The sequence below is a fragment of the Cryptotermes secundus genome, unplaced genomic scaffold, assembly GCF_002891405.2.
Source record: "Cryptotermes secundus unplaced genomic scaffold, Csec_1.0 scaffold262, whole genome shotgun sequence".
NCBI lineage: Eukaryota > Metazoa > Arthropoda > Insecta > Blattodea > Kalotermitidae > Cryptotermes > Cryptotermes secundus.
The window spans coordinates 746,311-768,046 of record NW_019739214.1 but is presented as its reverse complement, the minus strand read 5'-3'; the positions used below and the strand labels follow the sequence as shown (position 1 = coordinate 768,046).

The following is a 21,736-nucleotide window of genomic DNA, read 5'->3' as shown; positions in this document are numbered from 1 at the left end:
CAGACCGATAATATTTTCACTCTTTCATAGGCCAGCAGCTACAAAACGTCCTGGAGTATACGCCATATCAGATTTTGTGAATGCAGGTTACTCTCGTTACACGCGCTTTCGTTATCCGCTCTTTTATGTCAATGTCATGAACGTCATGAGAAGCATCAGCGCCACATCTGCGGCCACGGTAGAATATGCCGCGCATGCTCAGTGGGTTTCACGAGCAGTTTCCCTGACTGGCTTCACCATTTTAGGGCGAGAGCACACCAAAGAAACTGGCAACCGCAATGCAACCGCATTTTCCGAGAATCGTTATCAGCCTGAGTTGAACACATGTTACTGAATGGAGCAGCGCAAATTGAGAAAACTGCAACGCAACTCGCGGAAAGACTGAGGAACTCAACTTCTAGGCAACGGAACATGCCAGTCTTCTCACAATTTTGTTGCCACTTGGTTTCCTAGTGTCAGCTGTTCTATAACTCGCGTCAGTTGTTCATTTGTTTCTTAAGATGGCACGAAAGGTTGACGAAGCTGCTAATTTTGATTTTGTGCGGTTAACCGAGCAAGAGCCTGGTTATACACGACAAACGCCACCCAGTCTATGCTAGGCGGAACAAAATAAATTTGTTTGGGAAAGAATTTCACGTGAGATGAAGGAGTCTGGATCCTGCTTAAGTTCTTTCGAAACAATATAAGCGCCTCAGTTTAAATTGACACACAAGAATGGATACACTCAATGTTTTCTTTTCCTAATATTGTGTTTGAGCATCCTGCTGCATTAATATATCATTTATTTCATTTCAGTCTTAAATACAACTTATATAATCACCCTTCTTCCACATTGCATGGTTCGGGTATAGTATACTGCCATCATCAGGTGTCTTCTATCTTGCTAAAATTGTTGCACTGTATGTCAAAATTTCTTATCGCGTGTGAACGCGGTATTTTCTGATTAAATAAATTGACCTTAATTAAAACAAATAATTAGCATCCTAATACGCATATTTTCCCTATGGTCGTCGCCTTCTCTTTTCACGGCATGTCGACCTATCTCAACTACCACCAAATTATGACAGGATCAATATTATGTTCCATTGCAGAAGACAAGTGCGCGAAGTTAAAAAATGCAATCATGCATTACGTCGGACGAACATAGCAACTTAAGATGATGTAAGCAACTAATCAAACACAAGTTTCCTCAGTGTGCGCCTGCTAATCTGGAAACAAGTTGCCTGCTTGAAATCGGCGATATTTTTTTGGAAATTGCGGCTGCGTTGCGGTTGCCAGTTTCCTTGGCATGCCCTCGCCCTTACACTATAACTACTACGAAAACGAGGATGCGTCACAAGCAGTTGGGGAAGCAGATAATTGCGTCATCATTAGGATTTAATAGATTCTGTTTTCAACATACTTCGGTCATTCAAAAGCCATTGGAAAATTCAAACATATTTGCACAGAAATCTTTTTTCCTTTATGATTGCCGATAAAGAGAAATGGTGTACCGTAGAGAGGGTGGACTATAAGTGTCATGTTGTTTTCTGCTCCTTCTCCAACGTTGTCAGTGTTCATTCGCTGCATTTTACGTTTCACGCGGCGATTTTCAGGAACACACCCCCAGTGTATAAGGAGTCAACTGTATTTAGACGCCGAGATAGAATGTGAACAGTCTCGGTATAGGATTGTTACTGTTACTGACCTCTGATAGAAGGCTGCTATTGTTCTTGCCTGGTAGCCCATTTCGTGACGTCAGCTGCGTCTTGGCTTGGGACGTCTTGGCGGCCGTACTACTTCCACTGCTGCTGCTGGTACTGCCGCTGCCGTTGTATTTGGCAAGCACGTCCTTGTGGTGCAGCGCCCCCGGACTCTGCACCAAAACAAACACACCGTTAAACCAATCATGGTACGTAACTGACAAATCGTACAGAATATTGTTTAACTGCTTATGTACGTACAATGTGAGCCGGTCACAGTGGCCGCGCGGTCTAAGGCATGAACCCTCTTTGCTCGCTCGGACACTGGGATCGTGGGGTCGAATCCCACTCGAGGAATGGATGTTTGTGTTTATTATGTACAGGGGATGGACAAAAATATGGAAACACCTCGTGAAATGCATGCCTGAATTGAAGTGTTTATTTTAGCGACGTTTGTAGGTGACGCTGCCATATCTGCCCAATACCACTACCTGCACAACCTCCGCAATACGTTGCAAGCTTCATTTGTTGTCGAGACAGTGTTCTGTGCAATTTTTAGTGCATCACGTCAGAGCTAACAGAATTCGAACGCGGGCAAATTGTTGGGGCCCATATGGTGGGTGCTTCCGTAATCAAGGTAGCCGAGGTTTTTGGTGTTTCGCGAAGCACAGTATCCAAGATTATGACCGCATATAGGAGGACTGGAAAAACTGCATCCGATAAACACCAGCGTGGACGGAAATGTATGTTGAGTGATTGAGACAGGATAACATTGTGTAGGATTGTGACGAAAATTAAGAAGACTGCAGCTTCAGAAGTGATTGCTGAACTGAATGTCGCGCTCCTAAACCTTGTCAGCACCAAAACAATATGAAGGGAACTCCACAAGGAGGGTATTTCTGGACGAGCTGCAATTCCAAAGCCACTCATCAGACATCAAATTGCCACTAAGAGGAGAGTGTGGTTCCGAAGTCATAAAACCTGGCCTATGGAGCAATGGAAGACGGTCATTTGGTCGGATGAGTCCACCTTCACACTGTTTCCGACTTCTGGCCGAGTTTACATCTGGAGAACGCCATCCCAAGCTTACGATCCAAATTGTTTGCTTCCAAGAGTGAAACATGGCAGGGGTTCGATCATGGTATGGGCAGCCATATCGTGGTATTCTGTCGGACCCTTCATTACCGTGGAAGGTCACGTCACTGCCAACGACTATGTGACCATTTTGGGTGACCAGGTCCATCCCATGGTGCAAACTTTGTTCCCTAATGGTGATGCCATTCACCAAGACGACAATGCCCGTGTTCACACAGCTCACATCGTCCAGGACTGGTTTTCTGAGCACGAAGATGAAGTGTCACGTCTGCCATGGCCCCCACAATCACCAGATATCAATATTATTAAGCCTTTGTGGTCTGTTTTTGAGAGCATTCTGCATGCTCGCTATCCACCTCCGTCATCGATAACAGAACTTACCATGTTTTTCAGGAAGAATGGTGCAAGATTCCCTTGCAAATCATACAGGACCTCTATTTATCCACTCCAAGGAGACTGCAAGCAGTTCTGCAAGCCAGAGATTGTCCTACGCCATATTAGTCACGGTAATGTGTTTTTTGTTGGGTGTTTCCATATTTTTGTCCATCCCCTGTATTTATGTTTTTCTGTGTGTAGGTAGCGACCTTGCGACGGGCAGATCCTCCGTCCAAGGAGTCCTACTGACTCTGTATAGAATTAAGGAACTGAAAAAGCGGCCAGGCTCCAACAAAGAGGACTGTAGAGCCACAGATAGATAGATGTACAATGGGAAAGTGCACACCGTTTCATGGATAGATATAGCCAAGGTCGAAGCGCAAGCACACATGCCACTACCTGCCTCAGTTAAAAATGTACTAACTTTCTCGAAAATTCGTCGCAATTATTAATATGAAATTCCTTGACCTGTGATGAAACTAACTGGGCTGCAACTCTTAAAGGGGGATTGTTTATTTTGTAACGTGTTATATCGCTGAGCGAAGAAAACAATTGAAATTGTTGAGTTCCCACAGCGACAAATCGAATACCAACAGACGGGTGCGTAGGAATATCCGTAACGAGTGTTCGTTGTGTAACAACACAATAACAGTGGGCCGTTGCGTAGCAACAGTGCAAACAACAAACGCGTTTCCGCGGAGATGAAAGACAACAGAGGGTTCATTGCGCAACAGCGGATGAAACCAAACTGTTGAGAACGGTGTTCTCTATTGAGTCCGAAACCCGCCTGTATAAAGAGTTGAATGCATTCGCCGAGACAGTGACAGTTGACATATAGCAGCCGCCGAAGTGAGTTGAATTCTAGCAGTCGTCGAGAATAGCTGAAACACAGGATAGTGTTCATACAGAGTTGAAAGCAGCGTTGAAATACAGAAGAATTATGAACGTGAAGAAGTTATAAGTGACAATAATTGCGAGCGAGTGTGCAATAAACATATTCGCTAAATCCAAGACCGGCGTGAAGCTATTTGTCCCGCTACACAGTCAACACGCGACAGTACTGTTGCATAACCTGTTTAGGTACTGCAATTTAATGGTCACGATATAAGAGGAAGAACAACAGAAATGACATTCATTTAACAAAAATCCGAAAAGAGGGATATTGTAACATATGCTACTCCAAATGGCCACTTGCTTCGCCTGTCGTCACGCAGGTTCAGCAGACAGCACAAAATAATTCTCCTGTAATATTTGATCACTAAGTATCAATATACTTTTAATGAATGCCGGCAATAATGTTGTCAAAGGCCAACAAAGTGTTGTATCTGACGTAAAGCCCCCAACTAAGGACAGGATATGATATCGTGCTGGTGGACATGTCTGTCGCATGTCTCAGAGACGACAGAAAACAGTGAAATGTCTGTAGAAAGAGAAAAACTGAAGTATTCAGAGGAAAACTCGTCCTAATAGCATTCGTTCCATTAAAAATCCAGTCTGTTCCGATCTCAGCTTGACCCAGGTCTCAGCTCCGAGGATTTTCAAGAAATGTTAGGAACATTAGTTAACATATACGAGTATTATCCATCCGTAACTAATTAAGCACTACGCCATGAAGACGTATGGGGGAGCAGAGGAATAATCCCACCATTCTTATGCTCGGCAATAGATGGATGTGAGTGGTCAGCTTCACGACCCTGCCGATTTACCCCCACTACCCACTATATAGAACATCGAGTGGGCCCCAGAACCGGTCTGGACTTTATGGAGAAGAGAAAAAGTAGTTATATCGACTGAGCTATTCGAACCCGCCTCCACACGGAGTTCTCTCGTAATCGCAGACGCTCGTCTTTATATAGCCTCGGCACGGATCACACAGAAAACACCACTTCCAGCAGTTCTTTCATTGTTGAGTGCGTCTTTGCGGCCACTACCTAGCAACGGCTGTTGTACAACTGCTTATTTTGCGGTCTTGCCTAGCAACGGGTCTAAATGCCACAATATTATGCTAATTATCAATAAATATTTGGCATTCAGAAGTGATAAATGCGAAGATATTTATGTTTTTTACGATGCTGTCAGCAGCTATACTATATACCCTCGATTTCTTGGATGATAATATATAAATTGGTAAGGATTTTGAAAGAAGTAGTTTGGGATTAAATTGAAATACTTTCACAGGAATTGTCTGGAGGATGACGGTGTTGCGTTTGTATGAAAGGGCATATGTAAGTTGTGAAGAATCACAGCACGTATGATCATAACATCCGTTTTACGGTAATGTTGAATAATCTGGCATCTGAAAGTGATAAAGTCTGAGACCCCAACTATCCGTTCGCAATAAGAGACACGGGTTAACTATAAGGGGACTCAGTCAGAACATCCGGAAATAGTATAATTCGTCGGGTACCTTCTGGAAGAAAATTAGGTCAGTTAGGTACCGAGTAATTATGGAAATGGTTAGACACAGACGCCGGGTTTTGTATGCCACTTATGTAAATTAACATACTATTTGCAGTGGCAGAGTTTAACACTCTTGCATATCCTGCAAACACTGCGACAGACAAACAGTAAGCAGGCATTTGTGTTAAAATTCATTTCGTGCCAAGGTACCACCTCAATCCCGTTATTTCTTGGTACTGCACACTTCAAACTTTACCCTCCAAGAATAATTCTGAACGCAGTTTACCATTTGTCCAAATGTGAATTCACCCTTTAAGACTGAAGATGGTTGGTTATTTAGTGACGCTGTCAATATGGGACCATATAGCATCAGTGATAGGATGAGTACAAATATTGGACAGTTGGAAGTTTCTTCCAATAACATATCAAAATGCGGTTCGTACCTCACAGGAAAAACATCACGTCTCCGCTACAAAGATCGATCAGTTAATGCTGCTTAGGGAAATATCTCGGTTTATTGGCAAACCATAAGAAACACACAATTACACTCTGTGGGCAGAATGCAGACTTCTAGTATGTCAAAGCAGGTGGCAAACTTTGTCCGATTAATTGTGAGTAAAGACAAGCCTCGTATAAATTAAGCATTATGGCTCTCTGCATAAATTAATACTTTTCAACATAGAAGTACTTTTAACAGTGTGGAGGCGTGCATTAAATTAGCACTTTAATATAGCTGGCTGCTGTGTTAGCGTCGTGTACCTCGAGTCAATGCCCATGCTGTACTGCAGATTACAATAAAGCATGACCGATTGTCTGGGAATGCACGAATTAAAAAAATTTTAGCTATGCGTCTTTATGGATCTTCATGACGTGGCGGTTAGGCGCGAAGGTATATTTATATCGTCGTGATGCTCTAGGTCAGGTCTGTGCAAAGTAAGTAGCACCCGGCGACATGAAATTTCGCCTAGGGCGAGCGATAGTCATCATAAGTAACTTTAAATAAACATGGACTCAGTCGTGTCGCCGAAATTTATTTCTGTGACTAGCACAGTACTATGATATCGACGTGTAGTTCGCAGTTACTAAGAGAAATGCAGCATCCAGTTGAACAAACAAAAATATTGTGGCACGTAGATCCATTGCTAGGATACGGGTGATAAACATGTTTCCATGGATATAGATTCTTGGAAACCAACACGTCGCTGAGTGATAAACAAGTTCTCATGGAGACAGATTCTTGGAAATCAGCCCGTTTCCTTGGATACGGATGCGCTATATAAGAGGAGGACAGAATTGTGTTCAGATCAACCCCATGTGGAGGCGGGGTCGAATACCTCCACCGTGACTCTGCAAGTCATAGGAGGCGACGAAAAGGTCAGTCTCAAATCTGAGACAGTTAAATATGTTCGCAGGTCCCGAGGGACCCGGACCCGAGAAAGACAGTGCTGGCAAGGGCAAGCAGCATATACAAGAGACAGACCTGTCCTCTCGTCAGAGAGGACGCCCTACAAAACAAGACTGTAACTGTCAAACAGTAATAAATATCTCGTCATAAGACTGACTGACCGTCAGTCGCAATGTGACTGATTTTCTGTTCAGATCACTAGAAGCCAAGAGAAGACAGAGAGAAGATAGATCAGAATGGAGCTAGTATTTCAAATCAGGGTATGGAGAGATCAAATGAGATCAACATTGAGCGAGTCCTAGGCAGTCACTGTTGTAATTGACTGTGATTACAAGTGATTGTAAAGGAGTGATTAATAAATCAAATCATCCCATCTAAACCCCGTGGCGCATGACAATATTAAGAACACACGTTTTTCAGACAAATATGTAATGAAAGCCCTCAGTTTTGAAATGAGAATTGTAATGAAGAGTAGGCTGTCTTCTGGGATGTGACATCGTACAGTCTGCATCTTCACGCTCCAAGATCAATCCGAGCAAACAAACAACAAGCGGATTCTTTACTCTGCTTGCTCCTTAGTTTATACTTCCACCCTGAGGGTGGACGGAGCAGCTTTCCTCGAAACGTAAACTTCTACCACATAACAGAATGTCACATCCAGGAAGATAGTACTGCAATGGTTACCGCAGCGAACACTTCTAATCGAACTGCGAATTGAAAGTTTGATGATTACTGCTCTGATATTTTACTCTCATCCAAAAGTTTGCACGGAAAACAAACAATGTTGATTATGCTCACAAGGGACGATACACACAGGGCTACAAAAATAATATACATATAATTACATATTTATTAATAACCCTCGTTATTTCTGTTACGAGTCTGTTTTGGATCTCGGTCGATGTTGCTGGTTACAGCAAAATTTTGTTCCATTTAAACTTGTTTCAGTATTACTTTCTGGTGTCATTTTTCGGCGCTGGCTGTCAAACATATCCGTCGATTTTTACGTCGCCTAAGCTACTTTCCGTACTATTCCGTCTGTCTGAATTATCTGTCGTTGATTGTGATGTCGCCCACGTTGGCACTGAGGCAGAACATCACATAGTAGCACCAAAGCAAGAAACGTCTAATCACGACTTCGATTTATATCTTGTTTGAATTTCTTGCTCATTCGGCAATTCCTTGTGACAGCTCGGGCAGTTTAGAACTAAGACAACACGAAATATATACGAGTACATGCGTATTTCAAATGCACTAAATCAGCACACCTCAGGTATCTTAAATAAAAACAAAGTAAATATATAATTGAAGAACTTGAAAGAAAAGCAAATACCGTGCAAACAGCAGAGAGCATTCACAGTAGATTAGCCTATAAAAAGTGTAAATAAATGGTTTCGATCACTGTGATGACTGTTTGCCGCTTCCACTTTTATATTTAAAATTATCCTATTCAATCTTTGTTTGTTCTCGCTTAGAATATAAACTCAATTTATAATATCAGAAATCTCGTCATATCATAACAAGTACGAGTAGCTGTTGCTTAGTTTCGCGGTAAAAATCCCTAATACAGTACACGAACTAGGTACCACTCTCCAGTTCGTAACCACAGTACTCGTAAATACTGTTAAATGGCTATCGCCTGAAGTAAATTACACCGCCCTTCACGGCACGCACCTCGCAGTTTGCGCCATAATATGACAGCATTGTATTGCAGCATCCTGTTGCCTTGTGGATTCAAACTTTAGCTCTCCTATTCCACTCTTTCTGTGCAACTTCGCCAATATATTAAAATGCACACGTCAAAGGCTCTTTCTCTATTCTTATTATTTATTTGATAATATATGTTTCGGCCTAACAGATGATGGTCAGTTGGGCTGAAACATATAGTGTTCGGGATGTTGTCGTGACTAATTATAATGGGTTCTGAATCCGATGATTGGATTTATTGGCACTTCTTTACAATTACAACCAATTATGACAGCTCACAATCAATTACTGTCCACGACTCGCTCCATTCCTTACTGGACCACCAGCGTCTTCTCTTCCGCTTAGAAAAATGACGAACGACGAATCACTGAACTAACTTCCAGGTCGACTGAATATATATCACCATCCCAAACAATTCGCTCATTCTGTTGTTATTTGTTTTGTCCGCTGCTTCTAAACGTAGCAGCCTGTTACTGAGCAACGGAGGTCCTACCTTTGACCGCGTTACCTCGAAAATGGACTACTCCAGCTTTCGAGCCTTCGGAATGCGAAATATGGACGAATCTGCACAGGGACAGTTGTGTAAGAGAAATGAATATTATAACCTTTTACAATCGGCATTGCCACTTTCAGCCAATGGTAATTACAGTTGAGAATCTAATAACAAATGTGATTAAAGTCGGGCAACAGGTGAGCGAATGTTGAGTTTAATCTGTGGGGTCCTTGTTTTGGAACTGTGTGAATGATAAGCACTTCTATTCTGCATATATCTTTAATACACTTAAGGTCGCGGGTTCAAATCCCGATGAGGTCATTGGATTTCTTCAGTTGATCTAATTCTTCCAGCAGCACTAGGCATTTATTGTAACAAAATAAATTCCCGTTCCTTGCCCGGGATATGCCTATGGTTGCTTTCCTTGTCAATGTGACACTATAGAGCAGCTAAAACTTTAAAGAAGCAATAACATTAAATTTTACTAATATAATTTGACAAAAGATTGAGACAGAGGATTCGAATTACCTCATTGTTTTCACATCGCTTTTTCAACCGTACCATACATACTGGCAAAGCATGAAATAAATTTCATATTTTGGGTTCCGCGAAAGGAAACAGGAAATGTAAATTTATATTTTTATTTACGCTACATAATGAATATAAACCAATATTTTTCGGTTTGAATTTATTGAGTTGCGTTACTACGTCATATTTATCTGTGTCGGTATAAGTGCAAGATTATTTACATGTATACTCATATGCTTCCAGTGAGTCGGGTTTCCTATTTTACTACTACTACTACTACTACTATTATTATTATTATTATTATTATTACTACCACCACCACTTCTAGTACCTTCACTGCCGCTCTGGAGTCTCCATATCCTTTCGATTTCTATATTTCTATACACTCATAAGCTCAAATGAGGGCTATTGTCACGTGTTTGAATGACTATAAACAGGGCTTGGATTGGTTATCGGATTTATTGAACACGTACAGATCGTAATTACAAGTAACTAGCGCTGTCGCCAATTCACACATTCTGCAGTTCACTAGAGCACGTCCTAAACCTTATCAGTCTATCGTGTCTTCACCAGTCGTTGTCTGGCAAAAGCTTCCAACGGTCAACCTGATTATATTCTCTGTCATTCTGATTAGTCTATTCTCCTCTGTTCTTCAGTGTTATTCCTAAATATTTTCATTCTCTGGCTTACATGGTCAATCTTCCGTCTACCTCATCCTTCCTTAAAGAAATAAGCCTGTGTATTAAACTGAATATTCGGCATCCTCCCAGACCACGAGGATCCCGACAAAACAAGTAGGCCGCCCCCAGTGTTGATGACCTATATCGCAAACCTCTTTTAGCCTCAAAGGGACTTGAGGAAACCACATCAAAGCAGACCGCGAGTTCAGAAATTCACGAAATGGAACCCCTTTAAATATTAAGTCAAAGTCAAAGTTACAGTCCGATTGGCGGTTTACCGCAAATCAATTTGTCTTGCCTCAAAATCCCTTGAGGATCACGACCAGAGATCTTGTAAACCGAACCCTTGCTGGCATAGTCCTTATGTAACATCCTATCTGGCGAGAAGATAGGGTTGCCTCTTAATTTCTGCTAAGTGACCGCCTCTGTGGTCTAGTGGTCAGAGTTCCTGGCTACAGATCAAGAGGTCCGGGTTCGATTCCCGACGCTACCAGATGTTTTCTGAGAATTAGTGAGTCTGGAACGTGTTCCACTCAGCCTCATGATGATAATTGAGGAGCTATTTTGAGGAAATAGCGGCTCCGGTCTAGAAACCCGAAATTAACGGCCGTGGGGATTCGTTGCGCTGACCACGCGACACCCTCTATCCGCAAAAGTTGGTACTAACTTCGCCGACAAGCGGCGGTCGCCCGGTCGGTATAGTTCGCTTGCGGACTAAAATCACGGAGTTTGTTTTGTTTGTACTTCACAGGAAACACATTACGTCTCCGCTACAAAGATCAACCGCTTAATTCTGTTTAGGAAAACGAACGTTATTTATTGTGAGAACCGTACGAAAAGCACAAATGCATTCTGTAGGCAGAATGCAAAATTTTAGTACCGGTACATGTGGTAACCACTGTGATTTAAGATTGCCTTAACAAAAATAATTCGTAAATCTTTGGTTAATTATCTTCATCTTTATTTAGCGATTCAATTGCATGACGTAGAATGGTATGGTAACTGTGAATGCTGAATTGGTAAAGATGTGTAAGGATTCAGTCGTCGCTTATTTTAAGGCGATATCCGAATAACTGAACGTGTTTATAAATACCATTTGGATTTACAAGAAATGTACGTCAGAAACCAAACAATTATTCATCAGCCTAAACGGACAACCACATTTCCAACCACACGTTTGTTTCAGCATCGCTGATATGTAAATGCTATGAATTTCGGTTTGGATGACGCCAGCTGAAGTATGTTAGGAAGCCTTAGACGCTTCGAATAGGGGACTCTGTGTGGCAGTGTTATTTTCATTCCGCGCTAGTAGGAATGTTATTTTCGATCCCGTTCGGAGACGACAGCAAGCGGAGGCGACGACTATGCGGAAGAAGATAGAATAAACTGCTTCTCACAACGATGTTATAGCCTCCATATGTCAACATTAAACCCTTTCCCCTTGTGCGTCACAAAAATCTCAACTTCGTCCAGTTTTCATGACACCAGTCGGTGAAGTATAGTCTGTGTAAGATCCAATTTGGCCCGTGGCAATGTACAGATACTAGATTATAAATGAAACTCAGTAAAGTAGGATGTCAGTAACCACTACTCTGAGAACGTTCCAGAATGTATGTAACTAATTGATTCCATGAAGCAGAATCCTCCATGCGACTTCAGTAGCGTGAGGTAATTTTTCGTCTTTTATAGAAACCGAGTTTTCCTTACTATGCCCAAAAGACCCCGCCATTAGTCCCTATCATGAGCCAAACTGAACAACTTCCCTCTTTACTTATCTAATATCTCTTTTTCATATTATCCTCCCATCTTTACCTAAGTTGCAAAATTTTCTCATTGAATCAATTGTAGCCGTTCTTTGGTGCTACTAGCTCCGGCAGAGAAATTCAACCCTTCTCAGGCCGTGTTGACTGGCCACGACTTGGGTGATTAGAGGGGCCTCGGGCGTAGGAAGTTCAACACTCAACATTAATTAGCAGTTTAAAGTCTTTATTCGAATTGCGCTGTTAAAATGATAAGCGCGCCGCAGTGCTCCACTAACTGATGGGAGGATTTAGGATCCTTTACTGGTCACTAAGACACACTAGTCGAGAGGCACCACAAAGTGTATATACGGGGATCAGAACACGTGTACCTCCGGTGAATGTAAATTTCAGAGTTCTCCAGCCAAGCACTCTCTGAATGGTAAATATCTGCCCTGGCTACCCAAAATTCGTGCAAAGGACGTCCCACTTCTGATTTTGATTGGCTGGACCAGGCAAGCTGGGAGGCTGCTTAATCTTTCTCCTCCAATTAGGAAAAGAAATAACGGGTGTTGAGTTTAGGGATGAACTCTGCCACCTGCTGCGTGGCTGTCAAACTGGAACCTGGCGTAGCATAAAACGACTCTGCTAAAATTATGATTTTTCCTGTCAAAATTTAGAATTTCTAAAGAACCCGGTCTCGTGTTACGCATTAACTTGACTGATTTACTGATGAGCAGCTGGCTTCAAGCTTGATCCAAGCCACGTGCTGCGTGTCTCAGGAGGAAATATCCAATTGTGAGACGAAAGTGAGGAATGTCATAGAACCCTAACCATATACAAAAAAAAAATCAATTGACCATCTCCTAAATTGGACAGTTACACTGTGTATACCTTTGTCACAGTTCCTATGCGTGTTGCATGCCCAGCCCATTTAATCCTCCTTGGTTTCGTCTGCCTAATAATATTTGCAAACAGTTTGTACGAGCACTGCCGGTCACGGCAGCTGAGCGGTCTAAAGCATGCATTGTCTTCGCTCGCTCGGAAGCCGGGATCGTGAGTTCGAATCCCACTCAGGGCATGGCTGTTCAGTGTTTGTGTGTGTGTGTGTGTGTGTGTGTGTGTGCGTTTTTCTGTTTGTATGCAGGTAGAGGCCTTGCGACGAGCTGATCACCCGCCCAAGGAATCCTACCGAATGTCTAAAATTTAGTAAATTAAATGAAAGGGAGAGTTTCATGGAGGTAGACCAAGGCCCAACAAATGGGGCTCTAGCGCCAAAAGAAAAAAATATATATATATATGAGTACCAGGAATCTCTTCATTGTGCAGTTCATCTTCTCTCTGAGGTCGAAGTGTTCTCCTAAACACCATGTTCTGAAACATTCTTAATCATATTTCTTCCAAGTAGATTCTAAAGGGTTCTGACGATGGTGTATAACAATCGTTTTTTTTTAAGCTTCTAGAATACTGGACGATGGACAGCTTCCAAAAACCCAGTAATTCTAAGCATATTTCTTTCCTTAATGTGACACACAAAGTTTCGTAACCATACAAAACAAAATTATAGTTTTATACACTTACTCGTAGGTAACAGTGCGCTTAAAAACAAACACCACGCCAGGAAAACGTATGGCGAAGCGAAGCTTCATGGATAGGGCACAATAGATCGCTGTGGTCGCAGTGCAAGGGCCAAGAAGGACCACCCCTTATACATTCATAGCTCGATGGATACTTAATCTCCGATATAAAATGGAGATGAGTAGTCAGATCTGCTTTATTCCCAGGCAGACAGAGCCCCGGGTACCCACTGGATAGGAGGCCGGGTAGGTCACAGAGCCGGTCTGACACTGTGGACGAGAAAACGTTCTTCCTCCGTCCCCCTATCTTTAATCAACCCCGATTTCTCGGTCGTTCCGTCCGTAGCTAGTCTTCAACGTTGGATATCCAGGTTCGTATAAGTATCTGGGAACAATAACAGATTAATACGAAATGATGATATAGCTAGAGGAAGAATAAACGTAACGGGATTTATATATGCCACTAAGTATTGTTAGCAGTCTCGTCTACATGTTTCCGTCTCTAACGCAACATTCATTCATTCATTCACTCATGGAGCTGAGCCCTTCTTGAGAAGCCGCCAATTGTGCAGCTACTGAAGAACTAATCATTTTATGGAACCCGAAGTTTTATTACGTATTCACAAGAGCCATCCACCGTTCCCTATCGTGAGCCAGATGAATCCAATCAGTAACATCCCATCCCATCTCTCTAAGATCCATTTTAATATTCTCAACCTACCTACGCCTTGGTCTTCTCGGTGGTTTCTTTCCATCTGGCTTTCCCACCAATATCCTACATGCATTCCTCTTCTCCACATTCGTGCTACATGCCCTGTCCATCTCATCCTCCTTGACTTGATTATTCTAATTGTACTTGGAGAAGAGTACAAGTTATGAAGCTGTCTCTAACTTACTTACTTACTCATGGAGCTGAGATCTTCTGGAGGAGTCGCCAATTCTGCAGCTAATCAAGAATTTCCCATCATTTTATGGAACCCGAAGGTTCATTACCGTGTTCACAAGAGCCCTCCACTGGTCCCTATCCTGAGCCAGATCTATCCAATCCATACCCTCCCATCCTGTCTCTCTAAGTACCATTCTAATATTGTCCACCCACCTACGACTTGGTCTTCCCTGTGGTCTCTTTCCTTCTGGCTTTCCCACCAATATCCTATACGCATTCCTCGTCTCCCCCATTCGTGCTACATGACCTGCCCACCTCATCCTCCTTGAATTGATCATTAAAATTATACTTGGATAGGAGTACAAGTTATGAAGCTCCTCATTATGCAGTTTTCTCCAACCGCCTGTCACTTCATCTCTCTTCGATCCAAATATTCTCCTCAGCACCCTGTTCTCAAACACCCTCGGTCTGTGTTCCTCCCTTAATGTCAGAGACCAAGTTTCACTCCCATACAGAACCACAGGCATAATTATAGTTCTGTAATGACGAATACAGATTTTAGTCATTTTAGAATGAAGACATTATGGCATGCAGTACAGTAGTTTAACGTGCATAAAGACACCTGAAGATGGCACATTAGTGCTGAAACATGTAGTGTGGAAGTGAAGAATAAGGTGAAAAAGTGTATACACTGTAAGACGGTCAGCATAAACCATGGACATAGTCTTGTATATTCTAATTTTTATGTTTTTGGACAACAGACGAGGAAGCTGTCTCTAATGCCATATAAACTGTATTTTAAAGTGTCATTACAATCACATTCAAATTTCCTAAAATATCATTACAATTACATTTTATTTTACTGTTACAACATGTTTCGGCCATACAGGACTATCCTCAGGCAGCTGTTAATTGACTGAAATCGCCACACTGTATCAGCTCATGTCAGTATATTTCCATGCTGTTACAGCACGTCGTCGTTTGAGGATGTACGCCCAGACTTCACTCACGCTATTTTCATGCTGAGGCGCTCACGCTGTGTTCCTTTTGTGCGTAGTTCAGCGTAGTCGGGCGGCGTGTATTCCTTGTATTGAGCGCTGTGTTCCCTTTGTGCGTAGTTCAGCTTAGTCGGGCGGCGTGTATTCCTTGTCTTGAGCGCTGTGTTCCTTTTGTGCATAGTTCAGCTTAGTCGGGCGGCGTGTATTCCTTGTATTGAGCGCTGTGTTCCTTTTGTGCGTAGTTCAGCTTAGTCGGGCGGCGTGTATTCCTTGTATTGAGCGCTGTGTTCCTTTTGTGCGTAGTTCAGCTTAGTCGGGCGGCGTGTATTCCTTGTATTGAGCGCTGTGTTCCTTTTGTGCGTAGTTCAGCTTAGTCGGGCGGCGTGTATTCCTTGTATTGAGCGCTGTGTTCCTTTTGTGCGTAGTTCAACTTAGTCGGGCGGCGTGTATTCCTTGTATTGAGCGCTGTGTTCCTTTTGTGCGTAGTTCAGCTTAGTTGGGCGGCGTGTATTCCTTGTATTTTATGGAACAATACAAGGAAAATTAAATGTGATTGTAATGAGTGAACGAATGACGTATCAATGCAACAGGATGTTGAAGTATAATGTTATTGTTAGCAGAGTAAAATCTTGGAGGGGATTTAAAATGGTCCGAAATATTGCATAAATGGGGAAGACGAGGAAAGTCTCCTGCGAAATTTCACTTTGAAGACCAAGAAGGAGGCAAAACTTGCCCATGCTCTTCTGTGAGAAATAGGTTGTGAGGGTGGGAGATGAACGGAGCTAGATCAGGATCATGTCCAATGGCGGACTTTGGTATTCGTATAGTTGAGCAATGGGTTGCTGTGCTTCAACAGTGTTAGTTAACATTTCTTCTTAACTCATTCAGCTTTCCACGTGAAGCCCCTCGACCTTCGCAAAACTTCGAAAGTTTCCCATCCGACGCCGGATGCTTTAAGATCTTCAAACTGACCGACAGTAATATACTGCAGGAAGCGCTCTGTGTACAAACAGCAGCTGAAAGGCATGCGAGACCTCTGATACAACTTAATTTGAAATGGGCCGGCTGGGGTCTGGAATTTGGAATGTGACCAACGAAACTGCTACGGCCGTTAACCTTGTAGCTTTTGAAAGCACATGGCTGTTCGAAATAGCGTAGTATTAGATATATAGTTCTCTCATAGAATGCGCTCAGATATTCCGTTTGCAGTCTATGTATGATAGCGGGATAGCTCAGTCGATATGGTCGGTTATGGCTAGACGGCCTGGGTTTCATTCCCGGCATTGGAGTTTTCTCTTGTCCACAATGTCAAAATGAGACCTAGGGCTCGCCCGGCCTCCTATTCAATGGGTACCGTGGGCTCTTTACCTTATGTTAAAGCGGCTGGAGCGTGATAATCCATCTACATCTATTTCCGAGGTCTGGAATGGTGGAGCTATACTTCCACTCCCTCATATGCCTTCATGGCATAACGCTTAAACTGAATTACAAGATTTTTTTCTGTGGATGCACATTTTCGTCAACCCAAAAAGAAACTTTTTCCCTCCAGAGCCCTCGATGGTAACACTCTTTATCCTTGAGGGTTCTTGTTGCGTTCTGTCTCTAATCCCGCCTTCCGTGTGTTGACTGGCTGCCGCGCCCTCTTTTCCCCTGTGGGTTTGATTCTGCAACCTGTCTAGCAATTCTGCACTTCTCCTTTCGCATGAAGTGGCCGCACTTTCTTAATTATTGTTCCCATTCGCTCATTCATCGATGGCTCTACAGCCCTTTGTTGGGCCCTGGCCTCTTCTTAATATTTTTACAAAGACGATAGGATCCCTTGGACGAGTGATCGGTCAGTCACAAGGCCGCTGCCTGCACACAGAACAACACAAACACAGAATAATCGCATACAGACATTCATGCCTTAGAATGGGATTCGAACCCATGATCCCAGCGTTCTAGCTAGCGAGGACAGTTGATGCCTTAGATCGCGCGGCTCCTGTGATCGGAAAAGGTAAATTTGTCCCAGTGCTTACCTAATTAAGCACTACGCCATGAAGGCGTATGGGGGAATGGATGTATAGATCCACATTTTCTTGACCTCGGCACTAGTTGGAGGTGAGTGGTGAGTTTCGCGCCCCAGCCGCTTCACTCCCGGTAAACGCCCCGGTACCATTTGGATAGGAAGCTGGGTGGACCCCGGAGCCGGTCTGGACGACGTGGAGAAAAAAATTATTTATCCTACCGAGACTCGAACTCCGAGCCGGCGGTCTTCCAGCCCATAGCTAGTCGCTATAGCGATTCGATTGCTGTTCTACTTCCTGTAATATGTCTTTCTTCACTCTCAACTTTGTAATTGTTTCATTTCTAATTCTATACATTCGTGATATTTGTGCCGAGCACCAGTAATCCATTTCTGTGACTAATAATCTGATGTCTGTGTTTCCGTTTTAGTGACAATGTTTCAGCTACATATGTTGATAATGAGCTCTTAAAGCAGACCCTCTTCCACGAACGTTTACTCATTCAGTTCTGTGTTGCTGACTTCTGCGAATGTTTTGGGAATCATCCAATTTGGGCGTTACTGGACTTGTGAATGATTCCACAGGTTTAATAGCGACGCGCAGCCTCCAATGAAAGTCGTATGTTTGAAGGACTGTGGAAGAAAGGTGTCACATATTGTTACACAGCACTGTCCTAACATAAACTTGGACTGGAGGGAACCACGTGCACTCTGCCAGTATTACAGTCCCGAGGATCTGGAACTCTGCAAATAAGCTCCTCATGCTTCATTGCATTTCTAAGTACAATACTATGAGATATGAGGGTCTCTGCGGTGAAAATGAAAATTATGGTCTTGGGTGTGTAGTTTGTCAGACAGGTACGGCTGTTTCGGAGAAACCTACTACCTACATTTTCAAGGAAGAAGATTTTGATATGGATTTAAAACTAATTTCGAGTCCAGGTTGTGGTCAGACTGATACTGGAGGTCCAAATGGTTTTAAGGAATGTCAGATTAATTAACATTATACCGTATTTACGCATGTATAGGCCGCAGCACAATTTTCAGACAGAAATTATAGAAAAAATAATTTTCTTGGAATATTATTTCAGGAGTATTACACCCTGCATTACTAATTATGAATATATTTTTTTTAAATGAAGTGTGATTTCGAATATAAGCCGCACCCCAGTTTTCCTCTTGAATTTTTGTCAAAAAATGTGCGGCCTATACATGCGTAAATACGGTATTTACAGTTTTTATTAGGAAAGTCACCTTATGCTAGTTCACCGCATATGTCAAACGTCCGAAAGGAGCTGCTACTCTTGACTTGCCTGCCGTTTCGCCCGTGTATTTATCTGTAAATTCCCTGACGACGTTGTCAGCAATTCAGACAATATAATGCCGAATAAATGGATTACACTGAACAATGAATTGGAAGGATGTATAAGGAAGTGATACCGTGGCCTACTTTAAGAAACTGTCCCGCTTGCAGGTATTAAGGAATTCCTCGAATGATATGTTTATCACTTGTTCTTCTAGAGTTCAATGCAGCCTACATTTATAACCTCGAAATCTAAGGCTCACGTAGTTTTTGAGCATTCGAAAATTGGGATAGAGGATTTGAATCCCACTCGATGTACGACTTTTAGGCCGAGTTTCTGTTTGTTGTGCAGTTCTACAAAATGTCAACAGATTTGTTTTAAATTGGAGAAGGTCAGAAGGTACAATATGCGGGTCTAAATGGGCAAAAACAAACCTGTTCAAAATGCTTCCAAATCAAGATACGAGATCAAATTTGCAACATGTAACAGAAATCCATACGATCTTTCGTGATCATAAATTTCGCAATATTAAATAAGACATGTACAGCACTACACAGTTTTAAGTGGAATATCTGAAGGAAAGAGCCTGCTTCGGAGAACTTGACGTAGATGGAAGGGCAATTTTAAAATATATCTCAAAGTAAAGGATGTGAGTGTGTAGATTGTATGCAGTTAGTACAGAATATGCCCATTGGTGGGCTTTTGTGATCACGATAATGAAGCTTCTGGTTTAAAGTCGAGGAGTATCTTCACTGGCTGAGCGACTGTCAGCTTCTAAAGAGACACACTATTCTGTTGAGTTACTTACAGAGTCAGCAGTACCAAAAGGAGGTTGTTATTTCTGCAGCATGATGACACAGAAACATAGGCTGACCAGTTTAGCTGGAATAGTCTTGGTTTTTGTTATCTTGTTCAGGGTCCGGTGGGTTAATTAAGGATTAAATCAGTATTCAGCATTTCAACTTGAAGTTATCCTTGTGCTCTAAAAACATCTGAAGGGAGACATCTGTTCTGAAACAGTCTGTTATCGACAAAGAATTACATTATGCACTGTCATACTCAAGCGGTTAGTCGCCGGTTTCCTACCGCGGCGGTCCGGGTTCGATCCCGGGTCTGGTCAAGGTTTTCTCCGAGTACTTCGGTTTCCCCTGACAATCTTCATTCCACCAGTTACTCCTCAATCACCCTCACCCATCATCTGGGGCTGGTACAATAGGCCAGAAATGGTCGCAGTACAAGGGACTTAGTCCCACTCCACCAGCAATAAAAAAAATGCACTGTCATAAGCGAAAACAAAAGTGAACGAAACTCATGGCTCAGGGACTTGCTATTGGTGCTTTATTCCCGTGGCCGGGTACAGTACCCTGTGGTATCGACTGTCTTCAGTTGGCGGACGAATATCAGTCTGAGTGTGCTGTTCTGTGGTGTATCTTCTACAAGATGGCTAAACGTAAGTTAGTTTTCAATCAGACTCTAAAGAAAGAATTTCCATTCCTAAACCCGTCGATACAGGATGCGTTGTGTGCGCTGTTCAATATTTACGGTACTTAACCCAAGACCATTACAGAAACTTGATCATGCCCACTTTTGCTAAAATCCATCATACATCATATTTAACATTTTGAAGCACTAAGTTCATTTAAATAATATTTAAAAAATGACTTCCTACCTCAAAAAAAAAACATACTTCATCTCAAATGCCAGGACCAATCGGTGTTTATTCCGAGAATCATTCGGAACACTCATGCAGTAGTATGGTACTGAGTATTTTAATGTTAAAGCAGATGATATACATAACTACCGATATGCCTTAAAGAGGTGACGCAAAAACTAGTAAGATTCAACTTTCGACGACGCCCGAAGAATAGTTGAACTCTGATACATTAGAAGGCTGGTACTGTTGATTTTAGGCCGCTAGCTAACTAGGAAGCACCAAGATGGACATTAGGACTTAGAAATAAGTTTCATCACAGACTGCCTAATAATAAATACGTATATCCTGACGTTGGGGTATAAGTCTAAACTCAGAACATACATCAAAGAGCAAAATTTGAATAAGAATATATCATATGTGTATACGCATACTTCTTTATATACTATTTTAAACATGAATGGATGTACAGACTGCTTAGGGTCACTATTTCTAACGGCTATGCAATTCCTTGTTTTGTTTTTTTAAAGATAGCACAGGAAACAACATCCCTTATACTGCGTGCTTGTAGCGAGCGGCGTTGCGTTTAGATACAGGGACCGTAACTTCCATTGCCGAAAGTAGTGGTCTTGTGGATAACACACCTGCCCCACTTTCGAGAGGTACCGATTTCAAATATCGATCTAGAAATCGTTCTCCTGTCTGATGTTTCTCACGGTTTTCCTCAGGTCTCTGGGAAAATTATGGTATAATGCTTCAATTCAGATCATGAGCACTTCCACATAATTTTCCGTCATTTATTCACTAATTATCTTAACATTCGATGCTTCGTAGTCCAGAGTGCTGACAGCTTGCTAAATATACCATAAAGAATAAAAAACTCCGTGGCCTTTAGTTCGCAAGCGAACTATACCGACCGAGCGACCGCCGCTTGTCGGCGAATTTAATGCCAACTTTTGCGAATAGAGGGTGTCGGGTGGTCAGCGCAACGAATCCCCACTGCCGTTAATCTCGGTCTTCTAGACCTTCTAGCTCCTCAGTTATCCTCACGAGTCTGAGTGGACCCCGTTCCAGACCCACTACTTCTCAGAAAAAGTGGTAGCGTCGGGAATCGAACCCGGTGCCTATGGATCTGTAGCCAGGAACTCTGACCACTAGACAACAGAGGCGGTCTACCATAAATAAAAAACAAGTAAATAAATAAATACATA

At 42.4% G+C, this 21,736-nt stretch overlaps 1 protein-coding gene and 1 long non-coding RNA gene across 5 annotated transcripts in view; one reads left to right on the top strand and one right to left on the bottom strand.

Annotated features, from left to right (window-relative positions):
- The window catches only part of LOC111871683 (dual specificity tyrosine-phosphorylation-regulated kinase 4), a 559,052-nt gene that overhangs the window by 63,343 nt on the left and 473,973 nt on the right, over positions 1-21,736 (bottom strand). For all 4 annotated transcript variants that reach the window (XM_033754350.1, XM_033754351.1, XM_023864948.2 and 1 more), the window contains one exon: positions 1,688-1,855. In XM_033754350.1, the coding sequence (XP_033610241.1) occupies positions 1,688-1,855 (168 nt within the window). The remainder of the gene's footprint in view (positions 1-1,687; positions 1,856-21,736) is intronic.
- LOC111871684 overlaps positions 1-21,736 on the top strand; it is a 217,935-nt gene that overhangs the window by 43,959 nt on the left and 152,240 nt on the right. The window lies entirely within an intron of this gene.